The 12905-nt window shown below is 28.2% G+C and overlaps 1 protein-coding gene across 3 annotated transcripts in view; it reads left to right on the forward strand.

The window, feature by feature from the left end:
• LOC119605239 (mitochondrial folate transporter/carrier) overlaps window positions 1-11675 on the forward strand; it is a 22563-nt gene extending 10888 nt beyond the window's left edge. Inside the window, exons 2-6 of one of the 3 annotated variants that reach the window (XM_037958219.1) lie at window positions 1978-2131; window positions 2212-2455; window positions 2529-2642; window positions 6946-7091; window positions 11139-11675. In XM_037958219.1, coding sequence (XP_037814147.1) covers window positions 1978-2131; window positions 2212-2455; window positions 2529-2642; window positions 6946-7091; window positions 11139-11289 — 809 coding nt within the window. In that variant the 3' untranslated portion in view covers window positions 11290-11675. Of the gene's footprint in view, window positions 1-1977; window positions 2132-2211; window positions 2456-2528; window positions 2643-6945; window positions 10999-11138 lie in introns of those variants that run through there. The other 2 variants (XM_037958221.1, XM_037958220.1) reach the window with 2 other exon arrangements.
• Window positions 11676-12905: the final 1230 nt, after the last annotated feature.

A 12905-nucleotide genomic window follows, 5' to 3' on the forward strand; every position in this document is an offset into this window, starting at 1 on the left:
AAACATTTTTTCTTACGTACATGTTGTACAGTCACGTGAATAAGTTGTCTTTAAAACAAAAAGACCAGTTCTTTCAAAAAAAAATTATTAAATGTTATTGTTTTTTTTTTTTCATAAGAAAAGAAGCGTAATCAATATGAAAAACAAATGAGATCATTGGTAATTCTTTAAATTTCGTATAGATTTATTTTTGGTTACGTTTTCAATCATTTACAAGATATTATTGTGTGCAATACCCTTCACTGATAAGATTCAGGTTTATTTATTCATTAACATTTTGCCAGGAATTTAACCTTTTTGTTCGTATTGCTAGTTTTTGTGTTGTTAATTTTTATTAAATATTTTTTATTTATTTTGTGTTGTTACAAATACTTGTTTAAATAAAAGGAAATGTATTAAATTTATTTCCGCTTTATTATTGTTTGTAATAAAAAAATATATACATATTGAATTTCGGGGACAATTTCGAGACAAACTACACATTAAGAAAACTTTGAACTATTGATGAATATTTTATAAAAAAAAGTAATAAAAAATCTAAAAAGAGGAAAAGTTTATAATTTAGATTAAATTATTGATTCTAAAGTTTGTTAGGTTAGATAGATAGATAGATAGATAGATAGATAGATAGATAGATAGATAGATAGATAGATAGATAGATAGATAGATAGATAGATAGATAGATAGATAGATAGATAGATAGATAGATAGATAGATAGATAGATAGATAGATAGATAGATAGATAGATAGATAGATAGATAGATAGATAGATAGATAGATAGATAGATAGATAGATATTGTCTAGTCAATAGTATACTCAATAGGCTAGTCCATAGACTAATCAAGAGACCAATCAATAGTCGAAAGACAAGTCAACAGTATTGTTCAGAGATAAGGCAATAAACTAGTCCATAAATTAGTCAATAGAATAGTCAGTAAAGTAGTCAATAGATTAGAGAACAGAGTAATCAATAGTCTATAAATAAGTTAACAGTACAGTTCACAGACAAGTCAATAGACTGTTCAAAACACTAGTCAATAGGGTAATCAATGAACTATTCCATGGACTAGTCAATAAACTAGTCCAAAGACTATTAATAGACTAGTTCATAAAATAATAATAGACTAATCGATAGTCGAGACACAAGTCAACAGTATAATTCATAGACAAGCCAATAGACTAATCAATAGACTAGTGAATAGTGTAGTCCATAGACTAGTCAGGAGACCAATTAATAGTCAAAAGACAAGTCAACGGTGTAGTTCACAGACAAGTTAATAAACTAGTCAGTAGAGTAGTCAATAGTCTAGTTAATAAAATAGTCAACAGACAAATCAATAGTCTGTAGACAAGTCAACAGTATAATTCACAGACAAGTCAATAGACTAATCAATAGATTAGTGAATAGTCTCAATAGACTAGTGAATCGTCAGTAGTGTAGTCAATAGACTAGTGAACAGACTAATCAATTGTCTATAGGAAAGTTAACAGGATAATTCATAGACAAGTCAATAGGCAGTTCAAAACACAAGTCAATAAACTAGTCCATAGACTAGTTAATAGACCTGTCAATAGACTTATTAATAAAATAATCAATAGACTAGTCAATAGGCTATTTCAAAGACTACACAAAAGTCTTTGAAATGTAATTCAGAAATTGAGTACCATTGCAAAATTTTATCACATATTTTTTATAAATTTTAAAAACACAACCAAGTTACCTTTATTTATAAAAGAAAACAACATTATAATCAAATATTTTTTATCAGTTTTATTTGTTTGTTTATTTATTTTAGAAATGTATATTTTAATACTAGATCTTAAATTAATAGCCAACACGTGCCAGCACATTTAGTAAACAAATACACACACTTATACATTTTTACTACCTATTAAATTAATAATTCTATTTAACAATAAAATAAACAATAATAAATTTCGATTAAAATAAAAACAAAAATTTTCTATTCAACAGTTAATGATGGTCGTACTGCAGCTGTACCACAATATCGTGGTTTGGGTAGTGCTTTTGCCACCATTTTTCGGCAAGAAGGTTTTCGCGGTCTTTACAAGGGTGTAACGCCTAATGTCTGGGGCTCTGGTTCATCCTGGGGTCTTTACTTTATGTTGTAAGTATTATGGATTATATAAACTTTTCGAATTTATTTTAAAATTGTTTTTTTTTCTCTCTCTCTCTCTCTAATTACAGTTACAATACCATTAAGACTTTCATTCAAGGTGGTAATACCACTTTACCTTTGGGGCCCACTATGCATATGGTAGCTGCTGCCCAATCGGGAGCTTTAACCTTAATTTTAACAAATCCTATTTGGGTGGTAAAGACTCGTCTATGTTTACAATATGGTGCCGAGGGTAAAGGCTCTGAATATCGTGGTATGATACATGCGCTGGCGCAGATCTACAAAGAAGAAGGCATTAGAGGCTTGTATAAGGTACTTTTCAGAACTTTTAAGGGTTTTTTTTATAAAATTTTTAATCATTTCTGTTTTTCTTTCTAATTTATAGGGTTTCGTTCCTGGCATGCTGGGTGTTTCTCATGGTGCCATACAATTTATGACATATGAAGAAATGAAAAATTGCTATAATGAATATCGAAAATTACCAATCGATACGAAATTGGTAAGTTTTTTCCCTTAAAAAGATAATAACTTAGGTTCTTATCATTATGTTTAAGGCCTAAGAGTTTTAGTGTATTTGAATTACGGCTGGAAACCTTTTTTGAAATTGTTTCTGTTTTTTTGTTCTTTTTAAAAGCAAAATATTCCTTCATTTTTGCAGCAGTCTAATGTGCAAAATTTTGTTCATTTTAAACAATTTAATTTCAGGCGCTCTTTGCTTTCAATTATCACATGATTTTCTTGTGTGTTCGCCTACAAACTGTGGAAAGTTTCATGGGCTTTTCTTTTTATTTATATTATTATGTTGTGTGTGTTTTTATATTCAACATTTTCTATATTAAACATTTTTAAAATCTCTATGGATTTTTCCATTTGATTAATGTTTTTTCTTCTTTTTTCTCTATAACGCTATCGTTTATAATATAATTGCATTTATATTTTTATGATGACGAAATATTTTGCATTTGTTCCCTCATTTTTTAATGTTTTTATAGTATTTTCTAAATAAGCACAAGTAGAATGTCTGCTCTTTTCTTGGCCTCTTTTTTAATGTTTATCACATGACTTGTTCTTTTCTATTTACTATATAGATTCATGCGAAATGCTTTGTATTAAATTATAAATTTCGTCATTTATTTTATAATAAAAACAACAATTTATTTCCTTTCTTCACACTTATAATTTGTTTGGCTTTAGTCCAAAAAATATTTGTCTTTTCAAGTTTATATTTTACCGGTAAATTAAATAATTTGAAAGTGTACTTTTTCTGCGTCTAAAAACTAAAGATTTGGTTTTGAAAATTTCTTTTATTTTAAAAATTTTAAAGTTCGAAAGTAAAAAAAACAAGAAAATTTACTTCAAATAGAACTAAAATTATGTTTTTGTTGAATCCTCTTAGTCTAGAGATTATTTTAGTTGCATTAACATTTTTTCGAACATAACTTCGAATTTTCGAAATTAATTTCGAATTTTCGAACATAACTTAAAAAGCTTAAATTTTGAAACTACATTGAAAATACTTTAAAATTCTTCAAATTTTTAATATTTTTTTTGAAAATTTTTAACTTTGAAATAGAAAAATTTTAAAAATTTGCCCCAAAAAATATTAAAATTTTATTTTCTTAAATCTCCAATGATTATTCGCAAACAAGTTGGAATTTTTTAACAGTTTTAAGAATTTCAATGATTTTTAACACATTTAAAGCTTTTTCGAACTTAAGTTATAATAAAAATAGAATTTTAATTCGAATTTTCAAAGACAATTTAAAAAGCTTAGACAGCTTGATTTTAATGTAACTGACAGCTTGATTTAAATGTGACAGATTGATTTTAAATGTAACTTTAAACATTCTGCAAGGAGTTTACTTATTTTTTGTTAAAATTCACTTGCAATACCGTCTCCATAATATGTTTTCTTTTGCATTTTTCCGACCTCTTTGGTAAGGTAGTTATTTATCGAGGTCAACAAGTAACGATAGTTGCTGTCTTTTAGTTTATGTTCTGCTGACAGCAGCACCAGTTGTAATTAAGTACTAAATAAAAATCGCGTGACAGTTTGTAATATGACTGACCTTAATGTCTTTAACTTAAGCACTTTACAAAAATTAAAGTTATAAATGTATAAATGGAATATTTATATTTATAACAATTGTTCTAACTTTTCTAATTTAAAAAGCAAAGAATTTTAAACTAATCTAAACCTTCAATTATCGTAATAAAGCACAGCTTTGGTAGTATAAACAAGGTTCTCAAAGTGCTAACCGGCATCACCAGGGGTATGGATAAAGAAACCTTATTGGCAAATCTACTAAACAATTGTCAGGTCAGTTGTTGTAACCGTTCGACTATGGTCAATAGTTCTTTCTTGGGAAAAACATTCAGTTGATACAGCTGTCGCTGAGTTGACAATCTTTCGCCGAATACGGCTCAGGTCGATCCGGAACGATGATCCAATTGTCGTGGGAACGTGAGAGATCAGTTGTGCATGCAAAAAACCTTACACAGTTGAATTTTCTTCAGGGGCATGTACGGAAGGACCTCTTTGTGTATACTAGGAGAGCATACGAAATTATGTGCAGGATCGCTTATTCGTATATAGCAGCTTTGAATGACATTCATAGAACGACATCAATACCATGGTTTCAAGTTACCACATGAATGTCGTACTTTATAGTAGAGATAGGGAAAAGCCAACTGCGGCAATGAAGAGTTGCTATGGCATGTCGTAGAACGGGTTAGAACAACAGGCTCAACGCCTACTAGTCTCTTCATTATTTACTCATATATACGACTGCATAGCCCAAACTACTTCAAGATTCTCTTCGGTATCTCGAACGTTTCAGATGATATAACGTTTCAGATGATATAAAAATATTTGTAAATAAAAGTGTTTTCGTGCAGTAAAAACGAGGTTTATTCAAACTTTTTGACACTATCTTGAAAACCTTATGTGATGGACCAATTTCGTCTTCAGCGCAGCTCAAGCCTTTGGAAAAGTTTATTCTAACAAATTTGATTGATTGTAGTGTAAATCAGAGTTTTGAATATTTTGGCATAAACCGTTGTAGACTTGTATAGTTTGGAAAGTTGTTTGTTTCCAAATATGAGTAGGTGTAGTAAATCACATCTCTTTTGATTGTATTTTTGCTTGATTTGGAAATGGAAATAGGTCAATTCTCAAGGGGTTTCATCACGATGATGTCACGAATTCACTCGTCCCTAGTTGGTAATTCCATCAAAAGTGTTTCCCCGAAGTCTAGACTCCAAAGCTTCGCATCGCTTGTAGCAGGCACTCTGACATCAGCCTTAGACTGCTTTTATCGAGTTCTAGAAGTATCTTGGTAGACCTCACATCAAGTATTGCCTATAAGGCCTTTAAACTTGTTGATGATGTCACGAATTCACTCGTCCCTAGTTGGTAATTCCATCAGAAGTGTTTCCCCGAAGTCTAGACTCCAGAGTCGTAATAATATGTAATTCCGCAAGGGGAGTTAACATGATCGTAGACCTACTTCGTATAGAATTTTTGTATGATTATCGGGTGAAGATTTGACTAACGAAGACTCATAGAGTGTTAATAGATTCCTAGCCGCCACATCCGCTATAAAATGTTCTATAGGTGACAGCTAAACAATGAAATGGAGTATTTCTAATGGCACTAGTAATGCCAAGAGAGGTCACCTTTGAGTTTTATTAAGCATCTTTCGATAACCGTCTTTTGTCAAAGCCTCACATCAGATAATGCAACCATTAGTTAGAATAGGCCTGACAACCGATGTATAAATCCAATTTACTGGTTGCAGGTCCCAATTATTTCCTATAGAATTCTTGCCTGAGCCCTTTTTTCAATCTTTCCTGAGTATTTTATTACTTTAAAAACATTACAAACAACAAATAACAACGGTTATTGAACTTTTGTTATTTTCAGGGGACTTTTAAGTTTAAAATAAAGGTTGTGTGTTATGACCGTTTTAAGAATTGCCTGATAAATATAGATTAAACAAATAAATACCAACGATGCCTATAATAAACAAATTAACAATGCTTAAAGTAAATAAATTAAATGAAATTAATTTATTATTAAAACCTTAAACAAAATACATACAAAATTTGTAAATTATAATAAAACATATAAATTTCAACAAAATTTCTTGACAATTTGCAAAATGTTTACTGTTGTGTCTAGTTAATTTATTAAAATATGTATCGCTATCACGTTGTATGGCAATGACCACTTAGCTTATTTGTTATTAGTTTATTTTAGCATTTTATTTTGTGTTCCTACCTCATTCCGTTACGTATCTATTTCACTTTTAATAAAAACAAATATATATTTTTTATTTAGTGTTCGTAAAAGTAATTGTTTTTTTTTGTGAGGCAATAGTTTGGTATTATATATATTAATATTTTATTCACAGAAAATAAATGTAGTAATAATTGCCTTTTTAGTTTTAGTTTACAATCATTACACGTGCCGTTGATTACAGTTGTTGTGAGAATTTTCTAGTTTTTTTGTCAAGTATTATTACTTGATAGTACTTGATTAAAATCAGTTTTAATAAAAGTTTATCAACTATTTGATAAAAAAAATTATGTTTCTTGGGAAGTGGAAAATACTAGTATCAGCTGGGTGTTTGCTCTAGAAGCTTAATACATTGTCTACAATTGAAATAATGAGCTTTTTCTTGGAAAAAAGTAAAATTCCTATAATAAAATTTATAGGTTTTGTTAGGAACTTAGGAAAAATTACTTTTACAACTAAAACAAATACTAATATTTAATCTTCTCTTCTATCATACTTTCAGGCTACATCGGAATATTTAGCTTTTGCAGCTATATCCAAACTAATAGCAGCTGCCGCTACTTACCCATATCAAGTTGTAAGGGCACGTCTACAAGATCATCATCATAATTATCGCGGAACTTTGGATTGTATTAAACAAACATGGAGGTACGAACGTATGGGTGGTTTTTATAAAGGTCTCATACCATATTTAGTGCATGTCACACCAAATATTTGTATGGTCATGTTAATATGGGAAAAATTGACCAATTAGTTAAATCAAACATAGACTAGAAATATCATTTTTTTTAAAACAACAAATTTCTCTACTACAACTACTGCTATTACTCTTAAAAAAAACTAAATATATTAATATAAAATTACAAGAGTAAAACAAAAACAAAAGAAATAAGTAAAGAATCTTCAATGCAAAATAATTAACCAATTAAAAGAAGCATAAGTTTTTTTTTGTCTAAATATTAAGTTATAAATTTAAGAAGAAAAAGAAAAAAATTGAAAGAAAAACAAAAATACTTTATGAAAATTAAGACAAAAAGAAAAAGTAAATCATAAAAACAGATTTCTGGTTAGAAGCACAAAAAAACGAAATCTGTTAAACTGCAGCATAAAAATGACAAGCTCTATTTTTTTTCAAGAGTTTTAATATTTTATACAAAAACTTATTTATAATAATTTATTAAAGTTTTATTAAACTTTAATAAATTATTATACTTAAGTCTTCTCTAACAATTTATGTATTACTGTTATTATTATTTTTTTTTAATTTTAGTTTTTGTTTTTAAGTTTAGTTACTCAATCTCAAGTTTTTTTTCTACTATTTTTTTTTAATAATTCCATGAACGCTAAGCGCCTGAATTTATCATATATTTGTAATTTTATTTCTCTTAGCCACTAAGTCTTGTCATAAATTCCTCAAAAAATTTAGTTGTTTTTTTTCCTCTAATTTTTTTGGCTTTGGAATTGTGTTCTATTTTATCTAAATATATACACTTGTGATAGAAATTTTGTTTTAAATATTTCTTACAAATTGCTTAACAAATTTACTTAAGTTAAGTTTAAATGTCTTAAAGAATAAGTTTAAATTATGGAAATTCAACATTTTTGGAAAAACGTTGAAATACAGAGTGATGAGTAGAAGTTGTTATAGTTCAACTGTGTGGCTGAAGAAGACAGTTACCGCTTAGTTGTTACTCTTTGGCCGTCTATGTTCGAACAATTTCACTTTTAAATTGTACAATAATTTCTTCATTCAATCAATTGCGTATATTTTTGTATTGGTATTGAATTTCGGCGAAGCTTACAACGAGCGAGAGCGTTATTTTATTCCAAAAAACTTTTAAGTTAAAGAAAACTTTGTGTAATTCCAAGTGATTATTGTGAATTTCGATTCGAACGAAAACCTTTTTGAAAGTCATGGTATAAAGTATACAATTTCGAATGGAAGAAGAGGAATTCGAATTGAAATTTCAAAATGTGAATTTCGATTTGAACGAAAACCTTTTTGAAAGTCATGGTATAAAGTATACAATTTCGAATGGAGGGGGAGGAATTCGAATCGAAATTTTATAATTTCAATATCCGAGAAATAGCTGACAAAAGCTTAAAACGCCAAAAACCAAGTATACTTCTCAAAAGCATAGATGTACGATAAATACTAAACTGAAATCTCCATCACAGCAGCTTTTAAAGATATCTTGGTTTAACGATAGAAAACTTCATGTTTATCGCCATATTCGAGACGGTATAGCATAACTAAGTGATAAAAGCTTTATTTTGAAGTCAATAGATAGGACCTTCAGACAGCATAGGATGTTTTCTAAATAAAGTTTTCTTCGCTTTGGTATAAAGTCTGGAAGTTAGCGAAATACGATATTTGTGTATTTTAAGCTTTAAATTAAGTTATCTTAAGAACCTGAAAAATTCATGTTTTTCGCCATATTTGAGACGGTATACCAAAGCTAAGCGAGCTTTATTTGTAAAAGTTTCTGAAAGTTTTATTCTTTAGCTTTAATATCAAGTTTTAACCTCTGTTTTATCTTGTTCTCTTTATAAGATATCTTAAAGTAAAGTTTGAAATACGATACCTACAATAAGGAACGGACTATAACAGAAATGAAAGCTTTATTTTAAAGCCAATAGATAGGACCTTCAGGCAGCATAACATATTTTCTAAATAAAGTTGTCTTCGCTTTGGTATAACATCTGGAAGATCGCGTTTTAAGCTTTAAATTAAATTATCTTAAGAATCTGATGTGATTAGAGAAATTCTGAGGTCAGATTCGCATTCAGCGTAGATCAATCCTTCAGAAAAGTATACCTTAGTACCGGATTTAAGACGACTTGGCGCTTTCATAACGTCTTGATTATGGCGAAAATCGGGAATTTTTTCAAACTTTCATCTAAGATATCTTTAAAACCTGATGTGACAAACAAATTAGATCTGTTTCGGATTCAGCTTAGGTCAGTCCTTTAGTAATATACATAAGTACCGGGGTTTTGGACTTCGCTTTGGTATAACGCCGAAAACAGTGCTTTTTCACACTGTAGGTTAAGATATCTTGAAACCCTGATGTGATAGGTAACGGCCCGAGGTCATATTCGGATTCAGTGCAGTTTTAGTCCTTTAAAAAAGTAGACTTTACACTCTGGGCTAAAAATTTGTTGTGATCTCTGTATTCAAACATCTTTTTAAGCAAAATTGAGGTTGGAAATACAAACTCGAGGCCTCTTGTTCAAAAAAGCATTAACATGTTTTGCCATTGAATAACAACAATAAACGATAATTGAAATTCTGAAGTAAAACTTCTAAAGTTAAGGTTTTCTCTAAAGAAATTATTGTTTTTTTTTTGTTTTTTAAATTTATTTAAAACTTTTTGAAAATTTTTATAAAAAGAAGAGAAAAAATGTAAACTCAATACAAAATTGTTTATATAAATCCAGGTATTGTTTAAAAATTGTACAATTAATGTAAAATATTAGAAAATAAGAGATTTATAAACTAATTTTTAAAACTACAATTTCATAATTTTTCCATAATTTAAACTTTATGCTTAGACATTTTTAATTAACAACAAATTTTTATTATTTAAGTTTCAATTCGTTAGAATTTAAAACAAGTTTAACCTTTAAACCTTGATATAGTTTTTATAAAATTTATTATTTTTTTCAAAACTTGGACTTTAAAAGAATAAAATTCTTTTTTTGTTTCCTGTAAACCTTAAATTTAAGTTATAGTTTAGCAACAAAACAAAAAAAGTAATTTAATTTATTTAAATAAACTTTTAACTACCAGCAGTTTTCTTAGATATTAAGCTTAAAACAACAAAAAAAAAATATACTTATAGAAAAACCTTTAAAACTTTTTTAAGCATTTAAGGCTTTTTTCATAAAATATCATTTAATCTTAAGTAAAATTAAAAACAAAATGTTCTACAAAACAAAAAGAAAACTTAACAAAAACAAAAAAAAGATTAATTAAACTTTCTTTGGCAAAAAGATTATATAAGTAAAAAAAATTATTGTTAAATGATTAGAAATAACATACACGAAATATTAGTAACAACTTATTAAGAAAAAAAAAAACCAAACAAAAAATCATAATAAAAAAATGTTGTACTAGTTATTTGTTGTATATTTAAAACACAAGTATACAATACCAACAATATGTATGTAAAAACATTACATATTTTATAAAATATTATTTACATTTTAGTTTTTTTATTTTTGAATATTTTGAGTGGGATTTTTGAAACATAAATTTCTGTTGCTTTTTAAAAGCTTTGTGTAAAGTAAGTGTTTAAGAAGAAATTATAATTATTTTTTTCTACTAACCTTAAAATATTTATAATAATAATTTATTTAAGTTTGAGGTTTGTATTCTAAAAAACCTGTGCCTTTTCTGTTCGATTGTTTTACTTTTTTTCTCTTTTTGCTAAATGAATTTTAACTAATTTTTTTATTTTTGTGGTTTTCGTAAAAGGAACTATAACATAACTTTAAAAAAAAACACATCATCAAAGAAACTTTAATTAAAAGTAAAGCAAAAAAAAAAAAACCCAAAACTCGTTATCACATTTAAGTCAAATTCATTGTCGTATGTAGAGTGTGTAAAAAAATAAATAAATCTAAAAGGTAAGCATTTTGTTCAAACTTTGCTAATGTACAAATATCACTTTTCTTATTGTCTCATTACAGCTATGAAGGTCCCATTGGTTTTTATAAAGGTTTGAAGGCCAGTCTAATCAGAGTAGTGCCCGCCACTATGGTTACATTTTTAGTTTATGAAAATGTCTCGTATTATCTATTGAAACGTTCCAAAGAGAAGAAGCTAGAGAAAGAAAGTTAATTTATATAATTCCCACCAATAACGCTAACAAATACCTCTTTTTTGTTTATTTTTTAAGCAGCTGTTTGACCAAATTTCTTAAGAATATGTTTTTAAAACCATTTTGTCCTTATTGTTTATTAACCAAAGTTTGCCTTGAGCTGTAAATTATTATTTAATTTATAAAATCACTTATTCTAAGATTTCTACTTAATTCTTACTAACTTATTACTATAAATCATATCGTTTTTGCTGATATGTTGAGTTTTTTTTAATTTGATTTGTTTTTGTTTGTTAATTTTAATTTTTCTTTAAAAAAAACTTGAAGTCGTCTTATTTTATATATTTTCATATAAAAAAAACTTGGAAAAAATCTTAATAAATAAAAGATTTGTTAAAACTTAAAATCAGCCATTAGTTGTTGTGTGTTTTATTAATAACTTGGTAACATATTAATATAAACTCTTTCGTCATTCTCTTTGTTGATTTTCCAGCTCTTTAACGGACTCGGTCGTTAAATTTCCTGCTGTTTAACCTTCAAAATTATAGTATACCTTAAGGCTTTTATAAATAACATGCTTAAAGTATACTAAACAAAATCAACGTCTATTAGTTTAAAATAAACGCCTTACTGTATGCTGTTTTTTGTTTTGTTTATTTCCTACCAGGCATGGAAAATTCAGTACTTTAGTACTTTTTGATATAGAAAAATACTGCGGTACCCCCACGACTTTTTCAGTACTTTTTCAAATTTATAAACTTTTGATAAGTAATCCACATAAGTAGTCAGTCTATATAAACTATAGAAAGTTCTATACTATAGACTGGTCTATAGTCTGGTCTATAGTCTAGTCTATTGTTTAGTATATTGTCTAGTCATTATATTATTAGTATATTGTCAGTCCATACTCTATTCTATAGTCTAGTCTATTGTATAGTCCATAGTTTAGTCTACAGTCTTGTCTGTAGTCTAGTCTAGAGTCTTGTCTATAGTTTAGTCTACAGTCTAGTCTACAGTCTTGTTTATAGTCTAGTCTATAGTCGAATCTATAGTCCAGTCTTTAGTCTAATGTATAGTAGTCTATAGACTATTCTATAGTCTAGTCTATAGTCGAGTCTATAGTCTAGGCTATAGTCTAGTCTATACTCTAGTCTATACTCTAGTCTATACTCTATTCTATTGTATAGTCTAGTTTACAATCTAGTCCATAGTTTAGTCTATAGTCTAGTCTATAGTCTAGTCTATAGTCTAGTCTATAGTCTAGTCTATAGTCTAGTCTATAGTCTAGTCTATAGTCTAGTCTAGTCTATAGTCTAGTCTATAGTCTAGTCTATAGTCTAGTCTTTAGTCTAGTCTATAGTCTAGTCTACAGTCTAGTCTATAGTCTAGTCTATAGTCTAGTTTATAGTCTAGTCTATAGTCTAGTCTATGGTCTAGTCTATAGTCTAGTCTATAGTCTAGTCTATAATCTAGTCTATAGTCTAGTCTATAGTCTAGTTTATAGTCTAGTTTACAGTCTAGTCTATAGTCTAGTCTATGGTCTAGTCTATAGTCTAGTCTATAGTCTAGTCTATAGTCTAGTCTATAGTCTAGTCTATAGTCTAGTCTCTAGTCTAGTCTCTAGTCTAGTCTATAG

Source organism: Lucilia sericata, unplaced genomic scaffold (genome assembly GCF_015586225.1).
Source record: "Lucilia sericata isolate MDLA Ls3-8-SP2 unplaced genomic scaffold, ASM1558622v1 Contig000467F_arrow, whole genome shotgun sequence".
Taxonomy (NCBI): Eukaryota; Metazoa; Arthropoda; class Insecta; order Diptera; family Calliphoridae; genus Lucilia; species Lucilia sericata.